A 23,804-nucleotide genomic window follows, 5' to 3' on the forward strand; every position below is an offset into this window, starting at 1 on the left:
ACGAAGAAGATTCTGAAAATGTATTTATGTGTTTTATATCAGTGAAGGGGAAACACATTTCACCATAATAACGTAAAAACCAACACAATTCCAGCTATCGATATAATCGCAAATGCAATTAGATGGAGTTTACTACCAGTTTATAACAGATTCCACTAGCAGAAACGCAACTGGAAATTGTTTTTATTGTTTTATGGTAGTAACCCCCAGAAATGTGCTTTAGTAAAATGTGGGGTGTTAATAGTGTATCTCGGCCTTGACGGTGTTGTTTATTCAGTTGCTACACGCGCGCAGCTTTGTTTATGTGTATCAAGCGTGCCTCCTCATTTTGTAATTGTGCTTTATTCCCTAAAAATGAGTAAAATACTTAAAAGGTGTGAAAAGGAAGCGTCCTGGCTAAGACACTGCAGATTCAGAGAGAAAAAAAAAAAGCAATATCGATAAACAGAGGCGGACTGGGTCAAAAATTCTTACCCGGGAAAATTTATAGTGGCCTCATACTACGGTTTATGGCCAAAATCACACCGGCCTCCGGCCCACCGTGGTTTCCCCCGTAAGGCTTATGGCCAGTCCGCTTCTGTCGATAGAGAAAAAATATGAAATTGTGAAACGCTTTGAGCGAAATGAAAGACCATGTGATATTGCACGTGCTACAGACCTAAATGAGGCAACGCGGAGAATTACAAAGAATGCAGAGAAAATAAAAACAACTTTCATAGCGGGAACAACTCAAAGTGTAATTAAAATCCGTTAGATTAAGACAAGAATTGGAAGGGATGGAACGGCTGTCATCTGTTTGGATAGAAAATCAAACAAAAAGCAAGTTTGCTTACGATAGAAGCAAAAGCATTAGCAATATTTTATTACGACTTACGTATTATAATTTATACTTACGTATTATAAAATACGTAAGTATTTTATTACGACTATTTTATTTAATATAATAATTTTTTTACGAATAAAATACGTATTTTATCTGTAAAAAATACTTTTTTAATATTAAAAAATACTAAAAATACTTTATTATAATATAATATTATTTTTATTACGTATTTTAATCGTTATAAAATACGTAAGTATTTTATAACGATTAAAATTACCCAATTATTTATTGTGTTTGGTAATGTTTTGGTTCCAAATGTGTGTTCAATCTTGGGTGGTCGGCACCTAACCCTACTTTTCCCATAGGGGCTGTTGTTTATATTGCACGATTTTGCATTGCACGAGGGTTTCTAGGAACGCAACTATCGTGCTATACGAGGACAGACTGTACTAGCTTTAAGAACTCACTTTTTTAAAAATTTTGAATTTAAAATATTAACAATCAGATTTGCATCCTGAATAGTTTTTACAATAATAGACTCACTAGCCTTGAGGACTCAATTTTTATATATGTTAAATTTAAAGTTTAAAATATTAACAATCAAACTTACTTTCTGAGTAGTTTTGCAATGAAATAGACTCACTAGCCTTAAGAACCGAATTTTTAAATTTAAAAATTAGCCATCCAACTTATGTTTTCAAAAGTTTTACATAAAAATTAACCGTAAAAATTATCATATAGTTATAAATTATCATAAATTATAAATTAGTAGGTAACTGGCAGATATATGCGAAACGGTATCTCTTCAGGATGCAACACCATTTCATTATTACAGTAAATGTACTGAAATAGCACATATATGCCGCCATTAACGTTTCAGTAGTTTTCTGTACTTTTTTTTTTTTTTTTTAATAAATATTATATATTAGTGTAAGGGCTAAAAGTTTATAAACGTGGATTAATTTTATGTACAGGAAACTGTGCCATCTATGTTAGATCACCTATTCTTTAAAGTTATTAACGGTAGCTGCTGTTAAATTTAAGACAAAGGCAAAATTATCGAGTTATCTTCCTGCAAGGACTTACCCATCTGCCCGAGGCAGATTGAACCAAAAAGTGCCAATGATTGTTAGAGGTTTGCGGCCCTAGTCAAGGGCAAAGGTGGCAACCTCTCACGGTCCAAGATCTATCTATATGGTAATGGCCCTCTACAATAATGTTTGCAAAATAGCAGAACCAAACAAAAAAAAAAAAAAAATTAAGATGAAACTAAATACAACTTTATTTACATAAATATATACATCATATACAAAATGGTTCTGTCAAAGTTTGCTATTCTACCCATATTGTGTCATTTTAATTACTTTATTTAAGTTTTTATCTATGAACCTATATGTAATATTGTCATTAATAAGCTTATGTTTTAAAGTACTGGGTGCTTCCATTTTAAGTCTACTGTTATTGCAAATTCTGATGATTTTAATTGGTATGTTTGAACTCCAATTGCTAAGGTGTATTGAAAATATACTCCTGTCTTTTATCGTAAACTCCTATTTCTATCTGGTTATCACCTTAATATTAATATTTAGGTCGAGAAATGTTACCTTAGTGTTGTCTCTGTTTGTTTTTGTTAAGGTTAGATCATTAGGATAGATATCCTTTTTGACATCTTCTAAGTTGCTGTCAAAGGAAATCATGTCGTCAATTTATCTGTATGTTTTAATTTTGATATAATTCTTTTTGTTATATTCCTTTTCATAGAGGTGTAGGTAAAGGTTCACTGCCAGAATTGAGAATTTTGATCCCATTGGGATGCCTATCACTTGTTTATACATGTATTTGCCATCGTATATATATAATTATTTCTTGACCTAAATATTAATATTAAGGTGATTAACCAGATAGAAATAGGAATTTGTGATAAAAGACAAGAGTATAATTGCAAAACAATACACCTTATCCATTGCAATTCAAACATATCAATTAAAATTCAAAGAAACATAATTACCTCACAAGCCATAAGAATAATCAGAATTTGCAATAACAGTAGACTTAAAAATGGAAGCACTCAGTACTTTAAAAGATAAACTTAAATAAAGTAATTAAAATGACAACAAGATAGGTAGAATAGCAAATTTTGACAGAATCATTTAGTATATGGTGTATATATTTATGTAAATAAAGTTGTATTTAGTTTCATCTTAATTTTTTTTTTTTTTGTTTGGTTCTGCTATTTTGCGAACATTATTGTAGACGGCCGTTACAACATTGATAGATCTTGGACCGTGAGAGGTCACCACCTTTGCCCTTGACCAGGGCGGCAAACCCTAACAATCATTCTCACTTTTTGGTTCGGTCTGCCTCTGGTCGGATGGGTAAGTCCTTGCAAGAAGATAACTTGATAATTTTGCCCTTGCCTTAAATTTAACGTAGATGCCACAGTTTCCTGTACATAAAATTAATCCACATTTATAAACTTTTGGCCCTTACACTGATATATGCCGCCTCCGTAGCCAAGTGGGCAGCAGCAGCAGTGCGTAGCACACGCTTCTTGATTGAAGTGGGGTTCGAGCCCATGACCACCGAATATGGAGGATGCGGAAAGGTCAGGGAATGACCACCGCATATCCCTGGAGCAATATGGCCTTAGTCGCTAATGCTCCTAAAAACCAAATAACAAACAAAAAAAACAAACACTAATATATAATAATTATAAAAAAAAATAAAAAAAAACGTACAGGAAACTATTGAAACATTAATGGTGGCATATATGTGCTATTTCAGTACATTTATTGTAATAGTGAAATGGGGTGGCATCCTGAAGAGATACCGTTTCGCATATATCTGCCAGTTACCTATTAATTTATAATTTTTGTGTAAAACTTTTCAAAATGTAAGTTGGATGGTTAGTTTTTAAATTTAAAAATTCAGTTCTTAAGACTAGTGAGTCTATTTCATTGTGAAACTACTCAGAAAATAAGTTTTATTGTTAATATTTTAAACTTTAAATTTAACATATAAAAATTGAGTCCTCAAGACTAGTGAGTCTATTATTGTAAAAACTATTCAGGACGCAAATTCGATGGTTAATATTTTAAATTCAAAATTTTAAAAAAATTGAGTTCTTAAAGCTAGTAAGTCTATGATTATAAAACTATTCAGAACATTAGTTTGATAGTGAATATTGTAAATTTAAAAATTTTTAAAAATTGAGTTCTTAATGCTAATGAGGCTATTATTGTAAATACTATTCAGAAAGTAAAATTGATGGTTAATATTTTAAAATTAAAAAATTGAGCTCTTAAGGCTAGTGAGGCTGTTATTGTTAACAGCTGATGGTCTCTTTTAAAATTTAGAGTAGACATAAATTTTCGGATATACAAAGATAACTCTTTCCAAATTGCGAATACCTACCTAATCCAGGGCCGTTACTAATACAGACGGTAACTTGCAAACCTGGATTTCCCGAGCACCAACTGTATTTTCTACAATCATATTCTGTTTACTATCCTTCCCCTAAATGTTTTTCAAAACTTTGAGCTATTAGTGCAATATGGGCAGGAGTGTCTATTGCTGTCTAAGTACTTTCTTAACTTCACCTCCCACTAGCTTTATAGCCAGACATGGAATGCGGGCGGAAACTACCTACACTTAGAAATGTCAATACAAAAAATATATTTACTTATTGCTTTATCTTTGCAGCCTGCACAAGATAAACAATTATAATTAGAATAAATATAAAATAATAGCTTATAAACCACTTAAATATAAATATATATATACATATACACATACACACACTGGTGTTCAAAGAAAGTGCATCACCCCTTAAAATTGTAATTGTTGTCTGGAATAAGGCAATATTTATTACAGATTGCATCAGATACGATTGACATGCGTAGGCGATGGCGTAATATTGCATCAGCTGTTACTTTCAGCTATATATAAGCACGCTCTGCAAGAGTTGCAGTCATTCCTTGCTTGTGTCAGGATGGCAAGTTATGGTCAGTTGACTCCACAAAGAAAGAGTGCTTTACATGAGGAAGAATGTTCTTCCCATCATATTGCTTATGTGTCTTGTAATCAGTGAACAGTGAGTAGATTTCTTTTCAAACTCAAGAATACTGGTTCTGCTGATAGGAAAAAAGGAACCAGATGCAAACGAGTATCTACAGCAAAACAGGACTGTGTTTTGAAGTGCATATGCCTTAAAAACCATAAAGCTTCTTCGTCTGAGCTGAAAAGAGAATGGGAGAAACATTCAAGAGTGGTAGCAAGTCCAGCAACAGTCAGAAGAAGCCCCTCTTCACACAAAAAATGAAGACGGCCCGATTAATTTGGTGTAAGGAGCATGTCAAATGGACCCCCTGAGCAGTGGAAGTCAGTTATTTTCTCGGATGAGAAGAAATTCAACCTGCATGGCTCTGATGGGAGACAAATGATTCGCTGTAGATGTGGTGAAGAATGCTGTCCAGACTGTATGGTGTCTACAGTGAAATTCCCTACCAGCCAAATGATATGGGGATACATTTCGTATCGCAGAGTAGGTCACCTGCAGTTTATAAAAGGTTCCATAAATGCCAATGGATACCTGGCTATATTAGAAGGCAAATTGCTGCCAACCATTAGAGACCATTTCAACCTGCCAAGTAGCTGCATCTTTGAGAATGACTCTGCTACTTGTCATCGGGCAAAAAGTGTAAGTAGGCACTTCTGTAGTTACTTTAGTTTCATTTCTGCATTAGAGGTTCAACAGTAATGTGTTTACATTTGTTTCAGATGAAAAAATGGTTGGAAGAACGGTCATTACAACTCTTAGCTGGCCAAGAAACAGCAGGGCCGGACCTGAATCCTATAGAGAACTGTTGCCATCATGTGGAATCTGCAGTTGCCAGAAAGAAACCAAAGACCCTTTGTGAACTTCAGGAATCCATAATTCGTGTTTGGAACCATGAACTATCTGTTGATTATCTTCAGAAATTGAGCTTGTCAATGCCTTGACAGTGTGCTGCTGTCATCAGGGCCAGAGGCTGTTCAACTAAATATTAGTTTGACCTGGTGAACTTTTTATTTTGTTTTCCATTTAAAATGATAAACTGAAGCAAATTGAGAGCTTCTGATAACATTTCAGCCATAATTGTTGTGTTTACCAAAACTGCTGTATAAAGGTTGTAAATGCTCATTTTGGAATATTTTGAGAGCACCTGTCAAATATTACTTAGCATTGCCTTAACTATTAATAAATATCTTTTGTTTATATTTCTATATGTGATGCTAATCATTAATGTAACATACCATCATAAAAAAGGGTTAGAGATGTGAAATTCTTAGGTGATGCCCTTTCTTTGAACAGTGTGTGTGTGTGCGCGTTTTTAATTTATTTTATTTTATTATTTTATCTCTATTTCCTTCACATTATATTATTTCATTTGAAATAATATAATGTGAAGTAATATTTCATTTGAATGTCCAAATGGAAGTCTCTACAGTGGAAATGTAATAACTGCCGAGTAACTCATTGAAATTGATTTGCTTGAAATTTTATAAATTTGTTATGAAACAAAAGAAAATATCCTAAACAAAACTTAACTAGATATTTTTTTGCTTAGAAGACTAATAGCTATGTAGCATTATCTGTTCCTTTTTTTTAATTAACCTAATATTCTCATATTCTCCTTGGCTGTATTATGCCCCATTCCAGATAGATCTGCAAATATCAAACAAGTAGTATATTTTATGAGTCTTGATATTATGATATCAAGTTTACGCTGTACAGTTGTGCTTGTAAAGTTATAAGTTACACCTAATTCTGTTTTTACACGATAGATACGTTCCTGAGAAATCCGTGTAAAAAAAATCCGTGTGAAAAAAGACATTATTATTTTATTTCAACAAAATACACATGTAATTATATGTAATGAAAATGTATTGAAGTAAATTTGAATGCATATGAAATGAAAAAAATTCTTCATGAACAAAAAAAAATCTGTTTTATACATAACAAGATTTTATTCATTTTCACTTTCTGATAATAAACGGCGCATACATTTGCGTACGACTGGAATATCACTGCTATCACTAGGAATGTTGTGGACATTGTCTTCTTCCTCTATTAATGAAATTCTTTCTGTGATGTCTTGAACAAAATCAGCACGAGTCTCCTCTTGTGCTGATGTTCACCGGTTTTTTGAACGAATTCAGTTATTAATCGTTGTATTTGTGTTTTGGTTAGGCCGTTATGTAATTCTCTGTGAGAGAATTACATAACGGCCTATGTACCAGGTACATAACATGTTGACATGTTATGTACCAGGTACATAACATGTCAACAACTTCAGTTCACATTGAAACTTCCCAGCGTGTTCCTCATTAGGGTCATGTTTGACAAAATGATTACCTAATTTTCTGGCCAGTTCCAGACTTTCTTTTATTAAATCTGCATTTAGAACAGGATCATTTTCTTCATTATCACTACGTTCTGTGGGATAAGGAGTCCCAAGGACAACCTCTAATATTTCATCTTCGCTTAGGGCTTTGTCGTTTAACAATTCATCAATATTTTCAAACGATAGATCATCGAATCCTTCTCCATCAATTTTGTGTGCCATTGTAATGATGTTGGGAAATTCGGTCGTATTAGGGATGATGGGATCTTTGCTTTTTACACATTGTGGCCAAACCGCTTTCCAACGTGCATTTAAAGTTGCTGGTTTTAATTCAGTAACGCTAATCCAAATTGATTGATACAATCCATAATTGAGAATTTCTTCCACACATCAATGACTGTTAGTGCTTCATCATTCAGTTTGTCCAAAACGTGTTGGAATGTGCGTTTTACGTAGTATGTTTTAATTGTCGCAATTATACACCTTGGTCTAGCAGTTGTATCAAAGATGTAGTATTAGGTGGCAGAAATAAAATTTGTACGTTTGGGTGTTCCAAGACAGGATGGCCGGGTGCATTGTCAAGAATCAGAAGAACTTTAAATTTGAGACCTTTCAAATTCATATAACGTCTGACTTCTGGGACGAAACATTTGTTGAACCATTCTGTAAAGATAGCAGTAGTCACCCAGGCCTTCTTGTTTGCCATCCAGTGAACAGGCAGTTTATTGATATCTACACCTTTCGTTGAACGTAGGTTTAGGGCTCGATTTACCAGCAGTGGTTTTAACATACGATCTCCTGAAGCATTGGAGGAAAATAATAAGGTCACATGATCCTTAGCTACCTTAAAACCACCAGCAGTTTTCTGCGATTTGGCTACATATGTTCTGTTCGGCATTCGTTTCCAGAAGAAACCAATTTCATTTGCATTCCATACTTGATCAGGAGTGTATCCTCCATCTTCAATAATTTTTGCAAGTTCCTGTGGGAATACTTTAGCAGCCGATTCATCTGCAGATGCAGTTTCACCTTTAATTTTTATGTTATGAAGAGCATTCCTTTTAAGAAACCTTGTCATCCAACCTGTACTCGCAGAAAATTCATACTTTCTGTTTAACTGAGATTAAGTGCTTGGCTCCTTTTCTTTAATCTGTCTGTAAATTCTTAGTGCTGTTTGCTTGATGGCATTTCCATCTACTGGTACTCTTTTTTGTGACTGATCTTCTATCCATATTACCAGAGCCTTTTCCATTTTTTTCCTTGACAATATCTGTTGTATATGATGATGAATTAACACTTACTTTTGTTCCAAAACATACCGACTTCCTAATTGCAGCTTCATTTTTCTTAATAGTTGTTACAGTAGCTTCATGTACACCAAAATGCTTTCCTACAGACCCTTATCCAGTTGCAAGACGATCTAAAATTTGAATTTTAAGTTCCAAAGAAATCGCTTTCCTTTTCATTTTGGTAATAGGCGAATTATTTGACATTATATAAGGGCTACCAAAATATATCTCAGTTATAATTAATAAAAAAAAAAGTATGAAAAATTTGTAAACTTACGATGTATTGACTATTGGCAAAATTAATAAATTTATATGTGCGCAAATTTCACTAAAGATTCTTTAGAAGATTCTTAAACTTTGAAATAGAGCTTACTACTAAATATCTTCCGAAGATATAATGCATGAATACTGTAGATGTGCACCAAATTCAATAAAAACGTTGATGATTCATAGATACCTAGATGTACACATTGGTAAACAAAAGCACGCATTTTAAAACGCACACACTAGCTGTTATCCAATCTATTGGTGCATGTAATATAGAAATGATACTAATATGCCACAAATAAAAAAAATTTTCTTAGAATTTAGGCAAAACAAAATTCATAGAAATCGTGTTAAATCAAAATGACTCACGTAAAAAGAGAATGAAATATTTATTTTGAATTCGTGTTAAATCAAATTTGTGTAAAAAAGTTTATGCAAAAACAGAATTAGGTGTAATTATAATATCGAATAAAAAAATTCTGTACCAGGTACATAACATGTCCTACCGCTAGCATATTTAACGTGTTTTACGTTTAAGAGTTATCAGTAGGCTTTAAAAACGTTTTAATATTCATATATTAATTAAATTCATGGATAATAACATAAAGTTTTTATTTTATTAATAATAATTACATATCGGTTACTGAAACTATTGGTCTGTGATGACTAAATTACGATATATAATTTTTACATTGAAGAGTTCATGACTAAATACACCATCTATAGTTGTTCCATTACGTGTAGTATTTATCGAAAGATCTGATGACATGTCGAAGTTGAAGAATGTTTTCATAAATGTGCACAACTCTTTTCCAACTTCAGAGTTTAATTGTAAAGAAAAAAATTACATTCAATCTGAAAACACTAGGTGACTTGAAACAAGATGCGTTTTCGAATTAAGGAATTTCCCAGTTTCCAAAAGTGTTTTGTATCTTAAAACCTTATATTTCTGTTTATAAATTCCTTAGCTTTCCAATGATATGCAATATGTCCACATTATCCTGTTTATTATATGAGAAAATTTCCTTGATCACATGTTTATATTTTCCACTATCCTGGAAACATTACTGCATTTTCAGAGGTTTGAAAGTTTTTTTCTCTAGTATAGAGCTAAGATGAAGCTCTATGAAAAATTTTATTAAATTTGGTCCTTAGTAGAAGATAAATTATTGTTGCCATCATAAAAGTATGATTTCAACAATACAGGCTACAATAATTCGCTTATGGTGGAAGCTGAAGATGACGTCACTTCTGTAATGCTTCGCATGACTGTTTTTTGTTACAAACTTTTTTGGAATAACACCAGTAAAAATGTTTTTAATGTCAAAATTATGTATTAACACCAACTTATGTGATTTTAACTTCAGATAGAAATTGTAGTGTCATCATTTTAACATTATTTTAACCTAAACCAGCCTGCACATGAATCCTGATGTTCAGAGAATGGGAGCAAAGGTCACCACTAGCCTCTACTATACAAAAACCTCGGATGCAGAATAAAAACATGACACTGTTCTGTTGGTTAATGGAATTAATCACTCTGCTATTAAAAGTAAAACACCTTTTACAGATTATTTTAACATTTGTCAGTTGATTAATAGTGTTAATGCCTCTGTGTCGTCAAACTATTAATCAATCATTGTTTCTAATTCTTCAGTTTCATTTGCTCGCAACAATTGTAAAGCAGTTATTAATCAGTCCAAACTAGAGTTTGAACATGCTAAAAGTAGAAAACTTGCTTCTTGCCCTAATGGTAGCCGAGCATTCTGGTCTCTTGCCAAAGATATTGGCCACAACTTTTGCCCATCTCTGCTCCCACCTCTGTCCAAACCACATGGTTCTATTGTAACTTCAGCCAAGGATAAAGCTGACCTGCTAGCATCCCATTTTTCTTCCAACTCATGTATCTTGGTAAAACACCTCCCACCATTCCCAACATGCTCCATTCAATGCCTCCTGTGGTCTTCCGTCAAAAGGATGTCAGAAGGATTTTGACGAATCTTGATGCTAAGAAAGCTCCAGGTCCCGATGGTATTTCTCCACTTGCTCTCAAAACCTTTGCTCCTGAACTTACTCCTATTCTTTGCCACCTTTTTTCACTTTCTTATTCCAAAAGTGTTTTTCCTTCTGCTTGGAAATTTGCTTATATCCAGCCATTTCCTAAAAAGGGTGACAAATCCCTCCCATCCAATTATCGTCCCATTGCAATTACTTCTACTCTTTCTAAATTAATGGAGAAATCAATTAACCGCCAACTCTTAAACTACCTAGAAACCTTCCGTCTGATCAACGATCGCCAGTATGGATTCTGTCAGTGTCGATCCACTGGTGATGTTCTGGCTTATGTTACCCATTTAAGGACTAATTCAATGGAAATGTTCGGTGAAACACAAGTAGTTGCTCTTGACATCTCAAAGGCTTTCGATTTTGTTTGGCATAAAGGTCTTCTAAAGCTTCCATCTTATGGTTTGCCAACTGTTTTTAGTAATTGGTTATCCAGTTTTCTCTGTGATCGCTCACTGAGGGTGATGGTAGATTGCTCTCTGTCTTCTAACTACTCCACTAATGCCGGTGTCCCCCAAGGTTCACATCTTTCCCCCACTCTTTTCCTCTTGTATATTAATGACTTTCTTCCATTGACTGGAAATCCTATCCATAGTTTTGCCAATGATAGCACATTGCATTCCACTTTCCATTTTGCGAAACCTTGTTCTGCTCAATCAGCTTCAACATCTCGAAAATCTGCTACCAATTCCTTAAATGCCGATCTTCAGGTAATTCTCCAGTGTGGCAATGACAACTTAGTTGATTTCAACCTTTCTAAAACTCAATCTTGTCTTATATCTCGCAAAAAGGATTCTTCTGCTCCTATGCTTATCTTTAGTGACACTCTGATTTCTAGGCAAAATGATATATCTCTTTTGGGGATTACCCTGACTTCTAATCTCTCTTGGCACAAGCAGATTACAAATATTGCTTCCTCTGCATCTAAAAAACTTGGTTTTATCTTTCGCTCTCGGCATTACTTTTCTTCCAAACAGCTGCTCACTATGCCCTGCCATGGAATATTGTTCCCACAACTGGGGATGGTGCCTCCAAAACCTCTCTCAGGCTCCTTGATTCCATTCAGAAGAGGGCAGTTAAGTTAATTAATGATTCATCTCTAACAGTGTCTCTCCACTCGCTGTCTCATAGACGTACTGTATCTGCTGCATGCCTCTTCTACAGATACTTCTAATGGGCACTGTTCTTCTGAATTGGCTTCTATAATTCCTGCTCTCTTTCAAAATAGTCCGAACACGTGCCGCCACCAGCCAATATCCATTTACTGTCCAACTCCAAACTCACAGAACCAACTTTTCATCTTCCTCGTTTATTCATTCAACTGCCGTTTTCTGGAACAACCTTCCTTCATACGTATTTCCTGAAAATTACAGTCTACAGAAGTTCAAGTCCAATGTCAACAAATATCTTCTTTCGTCTTCTCAACCTCCAACCCAAGCAGGGTACTAAGTACTATAGGTTCTAATACCTCTCGTGTTTGGGGTTTACATTAAAAAAAAAAAAAAAAAAATCAACTGACACACAAATGTTAAAATAATCTTTTCTTAATCTTATTAGATATTAATTCTGTTATTTCCACTCATAGGTATTTTTTGAAACATTGTTAAAATAATCCATTAATCTTGACCCTCCTTCTGTCATTAAATAGCGCAGTATATAAGGGAAACCCTGGAGACCACAATTAAAACAAACACTCCTTGATATCTTGTCATTAAATGGCAATAGGCATTAGAGACAGTAATTACGGATTTCCTAATCCCTTGCCAGGTTGCACACCAACCCTAATGTCCAGAGTATGGGAGAAAAGGCCGGCCTAGGCTTCCACTACACAAGAATCTCGGATCTAGAATAAAACCTGGCACCAGCAGTATGGTCTAATGATTGGTATCAGTAAGATCCTGAACTAGCCTGCACATGAATCCTGATGTTCAGAGAATGGGAGCAAAGGTCACCGCTAGCCTCTACTATACAAAATCCTCGGATGCAGAATAAAAACATGACACTGTTCTATTGGTTAATGGAGTTAATCACTCTGCTATTAATTAACTGCTGGCAGCCTGTATACATATAAAGTTTCTGGTAGCATTGGCAAGAGGAAACTGCCAGTTGGCATGAATTTAATCTCTTTGTATTACTGTAGATTTCCAGTTTTCTATTGTCACAGCAATTCAAAACTTAATACTTTAGAATCATAATTTGCAAATTGTATTATTGGCAGTTTTAACTGTAATATCCTAAAATATTAAAATTTGTAGCCCTTTCTGTTCTCTCCACAGCATTGTCTGGTGATGGGTATTGGTAAGATACCCAAAAAGTTTTATATTATAATAATGTAGTTTATTAGGCAAACAGCCTAATAAAGTGTATTATTAATTCTATGTAATACAAGAGAAGCATGAATATAATAATAACCTTTATGTTAAAATATTTCATAAAATTTTAAGACACGCACTGCTTGCTTACTTCAATATTCACAAATATTTTTTTTTATTCCAAGACCCCATAAAAATCATGTTGAAGTTGATGCTGTGTCGCATTTTTAGTGAGCAGTAGCCAATTAATTACTTTTTTCGCACTGCTCAATGATACTTGCATGTGTCTTATTTGCAATGAAGCCTTGTCGGTGTTCAAGGAATATAATGTGAAACGTCACTACACCATGCCTCAAATTACAATAAATTTCAAGGAGCTTTATGGCAATAAAAATTCCAAGAACTAACACAAACTTTTCAGTCACCAACAGAAGATTAGAACTTTTACTCATCAAAATTTATCTGCAGTTAGAGCTAGTTTTCAAGCCTCCCAAATCATTGCCGAAGAAGGAAGGGCCTTCACGGATGGAGAATTTGTAAAACGAATTTGTTTGGCAATTGCAAAAGAAGTATATCCTGAGAAAGTAAAGAATTTTGCATCTGCAAGTCTATCATCATCAACTGTAACGAGAAGAATTAAAGATTTAGGAGCAGATGTTCAAAATCAACTCGTAGGAAAAGTTTGTGAATTCACACATTTTTTCACTAGTAATTGATGAGAGTGAGGATACAGGCCATACAGTTCAATTACTAATTTATATCCGAGGTGTAAATTAAAATTTTGCGGTAACTGAAGAGCTAGTTGCATTAAAAAGCTTGAAAGATACAACAGGTAAAAATATATTATTGAGTGTGTCAGAAGCAATTGATGGCCTAAAATTGAATTGGGATTTGCTATCAGCAGTTATGACGGATGGCGCTAAAAATATGGTCGGTACTAAAATTGGGTTCATCGGTCAGCTTCATAAATATCTTGAGAGTAAAAATATTAAAAAACCAATGCAATTTCATTGTATAATTCACTAGCAGTCTTTGTGTGGAAAATTTTTGGGCATGATTCAGTCATATCAGCTGTAATATCAACAGTAAATTTTATTTGCAAGGCTGGTCTGATTCATCTGCAATTTAAAAATTTTCTTGAAACTATTGAGGCTGAATATGGTGATTTGTTTTACTTCACGGAAGTACAATGGTTGAGTTGCGGTAATGTGTTGAAGCGATTTTTTGAACTTAGAATCAAAATAGATCTGTTTATGAATGAAAAATTGAAACCTGTTCCGAAACTGTCAGATCCCAAATGGTTGTGGAACCTTGCCTTTTTGATAGATATATGTGAACACCTGAATTTTCTTAATATGAAACTACAAGGATGAGACAAACTTGTCAATGAATTGTATTATAACGTCAAAGCATTTGAAACAAAAATGGATTTATTTAAAAGTCAACTACTTCGGAATGATTTTTCCCATTTTTTATATTGCGAGAATTTATCTAAAAATATGCCTAGTTGTAATTTTTCCACTGAAAATTTTGTTCAAAACCTTAGTTTGTTGCAGGAAAATTTTGCAGCTAGATTTTCTGATTTTAAAAAATAATTCAAATGTGTTTGAATTTTTTCAAAATTGGTTTGACATACCCGTCAACGATGTTGACAAGAATTTACAGTCACAGTTGGTAGATCTTCAATCTGATGATGATCTGAATACAATATTTAAAAATGAAATCTAATTTAATTTTATTCAACATTATCTGAGTCAGATTATACAAAATTTAAAAATTTTGCAAGAAAGCTTACATCAATTTTTGGAAGTAAATGTGTATGTGAGCAGACCTTTTTCAGAAATGAAATATGTAAAATCAAAAATACGATCACGGCTAACTGACCTGCATTTACATGACTTTTTAAGAATTGAAACTAGTACTTTAAAATACTAATAATAAAAGTAATCGTACTAGTTTTTATAATAAAAACTAGTACGCTATTACAAAACTTAGTCGCACTCTACAACCACATTCATAGCATTAATTATAATTTTGTTGTATTGCTAGCTGTATATTTGTGATTACTATAATAAATAAGTAATAATTAATTTTGCTGTATTACTAACTGTATTTTTGTGATTAGTACAATAAATAAGTAATAATGAAATTTGATATAAACAAACTGACATATTTTATATTACATATCTATCGATTTACTTTTGAATCTGTAGATATAGGTAGGTATAAAATTTGTTTCTCTGCATAACATTAAAATTATGCAGAGAATGCCGTTTTCAGTAATAAGGAATTTTGTCTGGCCTACCAAATATTCCAAAATTTCATGTGGCCCACTTCTCTAAAGGTTTTGGGGACCCGTGATCTAGACAAGACTGCAGTTATAGTTCAGACAGAGCATGAGTTTATTAAGGAGAAGTCTTGTCTGTCTAATTTCATTGGATTCTATGATGTTGTCTACTGTAGTTTAGGTCACAAAAGAACTGGATGCAAAAAATAATTTTGATATCATATACCTGTATTTTAGGAAAGCTTTTGATACCTTAGCACATAGAAGACTACTGAACAAATTGGAGCAGTATGGCATTATGGGCAAGTTGCTACAATGGATAAAAGGATGGTTGAGTGGGAGAAGAGAGAGTGGTAATCAATGGACACTGCTCTTCATGGACTAATGTTATTAGTGGACTCTCCCAGGATACGGTGTTGGGCCCATTCTTATTTTCTGTATTTATGAATGATATTGTTGAAGGTATATCAGGGTTAATGTCTAAGTTTGCAGACGATATGAAGGTTGGTAGGGTTGTCAATAACAATAATGATAGTACACTACTGCAACAGAATCCGGAAAAGTTGAGCAGATGTGCTGAGAGGTGGCAAATGAAGTTTAATATGGATAAATGTAAAGTACTGCATATGGGTGGCAATAACGTCCAGAGTAATGTATCAACTGGGTGGTACTATGCTATACTCAGGGGAATGAAAAGGACCTGTGAATAATTGTGCAGTCAGATATGAAGTTTTCTGATCAGTGCAGACAGGCCGCAAGAGTAGCTCATGGTGTCTTGTCAATAATATACAGGAATTTTTCTAGCATGGATAAGGAGGTGATTATCCTCTTGTATAAGGCAATGCTCAGGCCACACCTTGAGTACTGTATACAGTTCTGGAGGCTTCATTTTAAGAAGGATGTAGAGCTGTTGGAATGAGTACAGAGAAGGGCAACAAGATTAGTGAATGGAACAAAGAGTTGCTCTTACGAAGATAGGCTTAAGTTCTGCAAATAGCAGCTTCTGGAGGCTAGGCACCTGCGAGGTGATCCAAATGAGGTGTATAAAGCCTTGAATGGTTTGAGCATGTTCAATGCTGATGGGATTCTTCCTCTTGCTCAGATTACTCACCTGAGGGGACATAAATTCAAATTCAGGAAAGACAATTGTAGAATAGATGTGCGGAAATTTGCTTTTAGCCATCCGCTGCTTGATAGTTGGAACAAACTTCCCTCTGTTGTAGTGGAAGTCATCAACTTAAATAAGTTCAAGGCAGAACTAGACAAACATATCGGCATTACCATTAGTAGAGAGAGACATATGAAGCAAGAAAGCAAGCTTTTTTGCATCATATGCCATCCTTTCACTCCAAATGTTTGTCTAGTTCGGCCTTGAATGGTTTGAGCAATAATTTAGTTAAGCTGCCAACTTACACAACAACAGATGGAAGTTTGTCCTCTCAAACAATTAAACTAAGAAAGAGGAAAAGTACTATCAGCATTGAGCTTTCTCAATGCTGATGGTATTGAAAGATATCTGCTCTACAACGTCATCAACTTTTGACCCTGGCAAGATATACCCTGGGCCTGTTCCACTTATCCTTTTTACACAATATATTCTCAGTTTCCCTGATAGTAGAGTCACTGACGACAACTAGTTCCTTTGAGACCAGCACATTCCACTTGGGGATTGCTGCTGTGTTGCCTGATGATCAAGTGCAACCTCTGGCATTGATGTGGGCAGCTGTGAGCTTCATAGGCCTCTAATTTTAATCCTTTGGAGCATCTACCCTATTGTTCAAGCTCTTATAAAGGCCCATAATGACTGAGTTAGTGCCTAACTTCCTCACACTCCTTACATCAAGCACACAAAGACATAACTCCCTTGGCATATCATGTTCCACATTTCCTGATAGCTCTACAAACATTAAACAAACAGTACATTTCAAAAGGCTGTGATTCAGAGGAAAACCCTCCCCATCCCTCATTTCTCCCCTGAGCCACAGCACTCCCACTATCTTGAACTTTTGCTGCTTCGCTGATCTGGTCTGAGGCATGATTTTGATGTCTCCAAACAGGCCTATGAGGTTGGGAAAATTCATGTTGAAAAATTTATACTTCACACCAACCAGAAATTGTAAGTTTTACTACAAACTAAAATACATGAATTAGATAAAACTGGTAAAAACAGATGTATTTACAATAAATATGAAATGACGGTTAAAATATGACTAAAATGGAAGTTAAAATAATAATAAAATATAATAGTAATAAAAGTGCTAAAAACTGTAGTTTTCAGAGATGACAGACTCCTTTCTCAACAGTGTGCTTCTGCTGTACGACAACATCCTTAAATAGCAGGCTCACGGCACTCGTCACATGGTTCCACTGGAATATGGTTGGAATTTCCCACCTGCGCACTGGAACCGGAAATGGCTCGGGAGCACACCAATAAAAACTGATCATCTCGTTCAAGGAAGGGGATGCATACGTACACCCCCTTTCCCTGTTAATGGTGTTACCGCTAGCTGCCCAGATGCGCAGGCTCTCAAGCCATTTACGGTCCCAGAACCATGAGCCCAGTCAGTGACGACCGCAGCTTCAGGGGAGATGTGGTGCTGCTTCTCCCAAAAATGCTCTACACAGTAGACTTTGCATAATTTGCCGTTCTTATGATTTTCATTCAATATCAATACAATTAAACATGTTACTCTAAAATTGTATCCTAATGCAATAATAACACTGTATATATATTTCAATACACAATTTTATCTTCTATCAAATTTAATTTATATTTATTTAGTTATAATGTTATGTTTGTAAAATCTATTTGGTTATATGTATTAAGTTAAAACGTTATGTTTGTAAAATCTAAGTACAGCAGACTCTCGCGCCTCTGTAGCCATGTGGGAAGGAGCAGCAGTTCTTGATTAGACCAGGGTTCGAGTCTGTCACCACCAAATACGGAGGATGCGGAAAGGTCAGGGAATGACCACCGCATATTCCCGGAGCAATATGGCTTTAGTTGCTAATGTTCCTAAAAACCAAACAAAAATACAGCAGACTCTCGATTAACCGGAACACTTCAAGGCTCCAAATTAAAAAAAATCAACCAGAAATCAAATAAATTCAAGTAATAACTAGAATAGGTATAAACAGATATTTTGCAAGTCATAAATAAGCGACAAGCGGCATTATGAGTCGTCATTGGGAGATTAGTGTACCTATTATCTTGCAATCCCCGCTGTCTTCATACCCACCACTCAAAAAAAAAGAAGGGAAAAAAAAGAGAGAGAGAGAGAGAGACCAAATGTTTAGTTTGTTTTAGTGCGTCGCGTTGATTGTTGTGTTCCATTGCAGTGTAAAAGGACAATTTGTTTCGTTTTTTATGTCAGGATGTCAGAATATTTTTTATAGTAAATTTTTTTTTTATTTAGAAATCGTGAAAATGATGGGTAAACAAAAACTTGAAATTATTCAAAAGTTTGAAAATGGTGCATCTGTTAAATCTCTAAGGAATCATTATAATCATTAAGGAATCATTAATCATTATCAAAATGGCCAAACATTAACAAGTATCGTGCAGAATTCAGATTTGTCAATAATAATATAGTAGATCGTATGTATAGCTTAGCTTAATTTTTCAGCACTCACCTCATAGTAGCAATATGTTATTAGTCATTCTCGAGTTACGTAAACTTGACGAAGTAAGAAGTCCTGGAACGTATTTCTTACGTATGTCGGGGACTTTTGTATTTTTGGATTAACTGGGAAATTGATTATCCGGGATTTGTTTTACCATTTATCCCGGAAAATCGAGAGAGAGTACTGTAGTTATAATAGATAATAAATTTATTTAACTATCTATTGCGTTCTATGTGGTTTGAACTCTCACTCTAGCTATTTGTGATATATCTATGCCCATTCTAAAAGCTCTACAATATTATTATGGTCTATGTGACAAGGTAAATTATTAAAACACATAAGTAGTGCTATAATTTGTAGTTTATAATCTTCTGCTGATACTGATTACACTGCTACAAGTTACTTAGAAGCTTCCAGTATCTGCTATATTGATATGAAAACAGTGGTCGCAGAATTCTAAAGCTACTATTGATACAGTGCCATCATAAGTCATCTGTGGTTTTCTATACAATTACAAGGCCAAGTAAAGAATAAATAAACCAAATTAATCAGAAAATCACAAAAAATTACTGTATCACTAAATTTAAATCAAAAGTTATAGAAAAACAATAATTTCGAATCAATCAATAAAAAAAAATCCACTTAGCATTTTGTGAACATGTCTAGCTTCCACTAGCCTCCAGTATAATAAACATATAATATAATAATAATGTTACACTACTCCGCTTTATGCAACGTGTTATGATTCTAAATATGTTGTTGGTATTTTTAAATTATTAGCTAAATACAAAAATAAGCTAACCTACATGACTAGGACCTTTGCACTATCTGTTTACTGCAATTTAAAATATTGCAATTGACTACTATAACATATTGCACTGTAGTTTCCTAATTATGAGATGCAATTTTTTCATCAAAATTACTGATAATAAAGGCTCCATGCAAGTTTTTAAATCCTTGGTAGCTAAATTTAAAAATAAGCTAACATACATGATTTGGACAATTAAAAACATTTATTAAACACATTTTTTTTTATGTTAATTAAGTAAAAAAATTTCAGAATTTTCCAATAACTTATCTGTTTTCTGGAGCTTTAAATTTTAACAGCTACTTGATAATATAGCTTATGTGTGACAGTTTTTGCAAGTAAACAGACTGTAACTCACATGTGAATCACCAGTTATGATTCCCTCAAGAGACACAATAATGTGGAACATGTTATCCTTGTTGTTTATGGTTAAAATAATATCTAGCCAATAAATTTTGATTTGATTTTGTATATTCTTCATTTCATTGATAAATAGGAACACAGAAGGATACATTCCTATATATATATATATATATATCGGCACCTCCGTAGCCAGGTGGGCAGGAGCAGCAGTGCGTAGCACACGCTTCTTGAGTAGACCAGGGTTCGAGCCCGTGACCACCAAATACAGAAAGGTCAGGGAATGACCACCACATATTCCCGGAGCAATGTGGCCTTAGTTGCTAATGCTCCTCAAAAAATAAAAATAAATAAATAAATAAAATTCCTATATATCATTGCTGGAATTATGAAAACTACTTTCTTTCATAAGTGCTTCTTAAAATTTGTTTTCCTTATTCTATTTTATTTTTTGCAGCATTTTCACTTTCAGTTAAGCACAGTAAATGCCATTAGTATTTATATTACCTTTTAAAATATATCTTCCATTTAGCCTGATGTGTATCCTGGAAGATGTTGGGCTTTCAAAGGCAGTCAAGGCTACCTCGTAATTGAACTTTCATCAAGAATACGCCCAACTGGTTTTTCACTTGAGCATATATCGAAGAATTTATCACCATCAGGAACTATTGACAGTGCTCCTAAAGAATTTTCAGTTTGGGTATTTATATTATATATTTTTATCACAAGTTTTTTTGTTTTATTTTTAATCTTTAATTACAGTTTATGAATGAATTGTCTTGCCTGATGCAAAAAAAACATAACAGGAGTCGTTCAGTAAGTTATCTACCTTACTGTAAATATGCTTGATATATATAAAAAAAATTGTAGTTTTATTGTACTTTCATAAGTGACTGTATCTTATTTTCAATGGATTAACTCAACAGAATGAAGTATGGAAGAACAGAAGAGATTTAAGGTGGCCAAACTGAAGGAAAACATGAATGTGTTGAAATTGGAGCTTTGGTTCATCAAAAATTTTTGATCAAAGAACGGATTGGACCAAAGATTATTCGTGAACACATGAAAGCTATATATTGTGATGCTGCCTTTTCTGAATATCTGATTAAAATTTGGTCTAAGCAGTTTAAATGGAATTGAGAATTCATAGTAGATGATCCCTGTTCTGCACATTTTTTTCAGTAGAAGTGAAAACTCTAGAAATGTGCCAAATGAAGACCTGGGTGTGCAGGATATGTGTAATAGTGTCCACGATTACCAGAGAATGTTATATTTCTGAAGGGTCAGTACAGATCATCATTGGTGAACTTGGCTATGTCAAAGGGCAATTGGGTGCCAGAAGAATGTTTGCATCCCCATCAAAAACAGTGCAGGGCTGGCTTGAGATTAGTAAGGAAAATTTACATATGCATAATACAGATTCACAAGGGTTTCTTTCAAGAACTGTAACTGGTGATTAAGTTTAGATTCATCGGTGAGATCCAAAAACAAAACAGTAATGGAACAGTAAAGGTAATGGAATTACTATGGATCACCACAGCCCAAAAAAAATTCTCTGTCCACTGTGTAGATCATGGCAATCATATTTTGGGATATGGAAGGAATTGTTTTGATAGACTACATTCCACATAAGGAAGCGATGCTGGAAATGCCTATGCTGTTTTCAGAAATTTAAGAGATACCTTAAGAGAGAAATTGACAAGGTTTCTTGCTTCATGACAGTGCTCCCATGTACAAGTTCCTTAAAGCAATTGTTGCTCTTCCAAGAGATTGCAGATTCTAGGAGTTAAACAATCTACCTAAAGTTCAGACCTGATCCACAGTGATTATTTTCTCTTTGGAAATCTGAAGAAATGATTTGGCATCAATTTTCATTTTCAAGTAATGGCAATCTCGTGGAAGTTGTAAAAAAAAAATGCAGCCATTATCCACATTATCCATTAACTCACTGCAGGATGGAAGCCTCCTCAACAATTCATGCTGAGGGAAATGGACCATAATCTGCCACGTTGGTCCAGTGCGGGTTGGCAGATCGACCGTATTTAGCAGTCAGGGGCTCGAATCCCGGTCTACTCAAAGAGCGTGTGCTACTGCACTCCCGTTCCTGACCGCTCGGCTACGGAGGCCCTGTGGAGGTTGTAAATGGGTTTTTATTTAGAGACAAGCAGACATCTTTTTTTGGTAAGTATATACTATTTTCCTTAAAGGGAGGATACATACTGAAAAAAAACTACTACTATTGGGGGGGAAAAAACAAAAAAAAACTGGCCTATATTGTTTCTTTATTACCAAGGTAGATAACTTTTTAATGACTCTTGTATGAATTTTTAGAAATGTAATGAGAAGTAATAAACTTTTTCTAACCCAACTTATCACAGATATTCATGAATATAAAAATATTTCATGATTAAAACAATTTTTAATGTATATTTCAGCATGAAAACATTGCTGATTTTCTTGGAATGTAATGACGAAAAAAATATTTCACCGTATGAAATTTAAAGTCATCGTTGTCAGTTTTTCTTTATTTATCTTCCTAATAACTCTCTGTGGCTGTGCCATATTGTCCTTGTTTGGAGAGGTTGGGATTCTTTTTGCAAGTCTGGAGGGATTTGCTATATCATTAATGACATTAAATATTCAAATGGTAAATGAGCTAGTCACTCTTGGGAAAAAGTTAGAAGTCACTCCACCACCCTCCCTCCCTTCCAGATAGCTCAGGTTTTACATCATACAGTACAGTAGGAAACGGAATATATAAAATCACGATATATCAATAATTCATGTAATGCTTCCTGAGATGAGATAAAGTGGCATGGTCACTTACTATTGCTTTTCATTGCAGACCATAAAAATTTAAGTGTGGGTTTGATTATAAACTAAATTTTGTGGTTTTTCATACTTACATCTCTTAAAATATTTATTTGGAAAATATTGAAATTGTGAGCTATTCCTATATTAGCATTAGAATTAGTTCAGGCATACAATGCAAGAAATCAAGCTTATGCAGCATCAGCCATAAAAAAAAAAAAAAAAAAAAAAAACTTTCCATTTCACCTATCCATTCGCTCCAAATGCCTGTCTAGCTCAGCCTTAAATTTATTTAAGCTATCAACTTCCACAACAAGAGATGGAAGACTGTTCCAACAATCAACTACCCACTGGCTAAAGGCAAACTTCTGCACATCTATCCTACAACTCTTTCCTCAGTTTGAATTTATGCCCTCTCAGGTGATTATTCTGAGCAAGAGGAAGAATTCCATCAGCATTAGCATTAGTTGAGGCATATGATCCAAGAAAGCAAGCTTATACAAAAAAAGTAAACTGCAGCCATTATCAACTGCAGGATGGAAGCCTCCTCAACAATTCATGTTGAGGGAAATGGACCATAATTTGCCACGCCGGTCCAGTATGGGTTGGCAGATTGACAGTATTTAGCAGTCAGGGGCTTGAACCCTGGTCTACTCAAGGAGCGTGGGCTACTGCACTCCCACTCCTAACCACTCGGCTAGAGGCCTTCAAGCTTATACAGCATCAGCCCTAAAAAAAAAAAAAAAATCCAGCGCTTCCCATTTCACCCATCC

At 34.4% G+C, this 23,804-nt stretch overlaps 1 protein-coding gene across 2 annotated transcripts in view; it reads left to right on the forward strand.

The window, feature by feature from the left end:
• The window catches only part of LOC150082990 (uncharacterized), a 389,813-nt gene that overhangs the window by 295,173 nt on the left and 70,836 nt on the right, over positions 1 to 23,804 (forward strand). Inside the window, exon 17 of one of the 2 annotated variants that reach the window (XM_090376961.1) lies at positions 20,753 to 20,920. In XM_090376961.1, the coding sequence (XP_090233087.1) occupies positions 20,753 to 20,920 (168 nt within the window). Of the gene's footprint in view, positions 1 to 20,752; positions 20,921 to 23,804 lie in introns of those variants that run through there. The other variant, XM_090376963.1, reaches the window with a different exon arrangement.

Source organism: Mastigoproctus giganteus, chromosome 7, assembly GCF_048544385.1.
Source record: "Mastigoproctus giganteus isolate SK-2022 chromosome 7, ASM4854438v1, whole genome shotgun sequence".
In the NCBI taxonomy this organism is placed as follows: Eukaryota; Metazoa; Arthropoda; class Arachnida; order Uropygi; family Thelyphonidae; genus Mastigoproctus; species Mastigoproctus giganteus.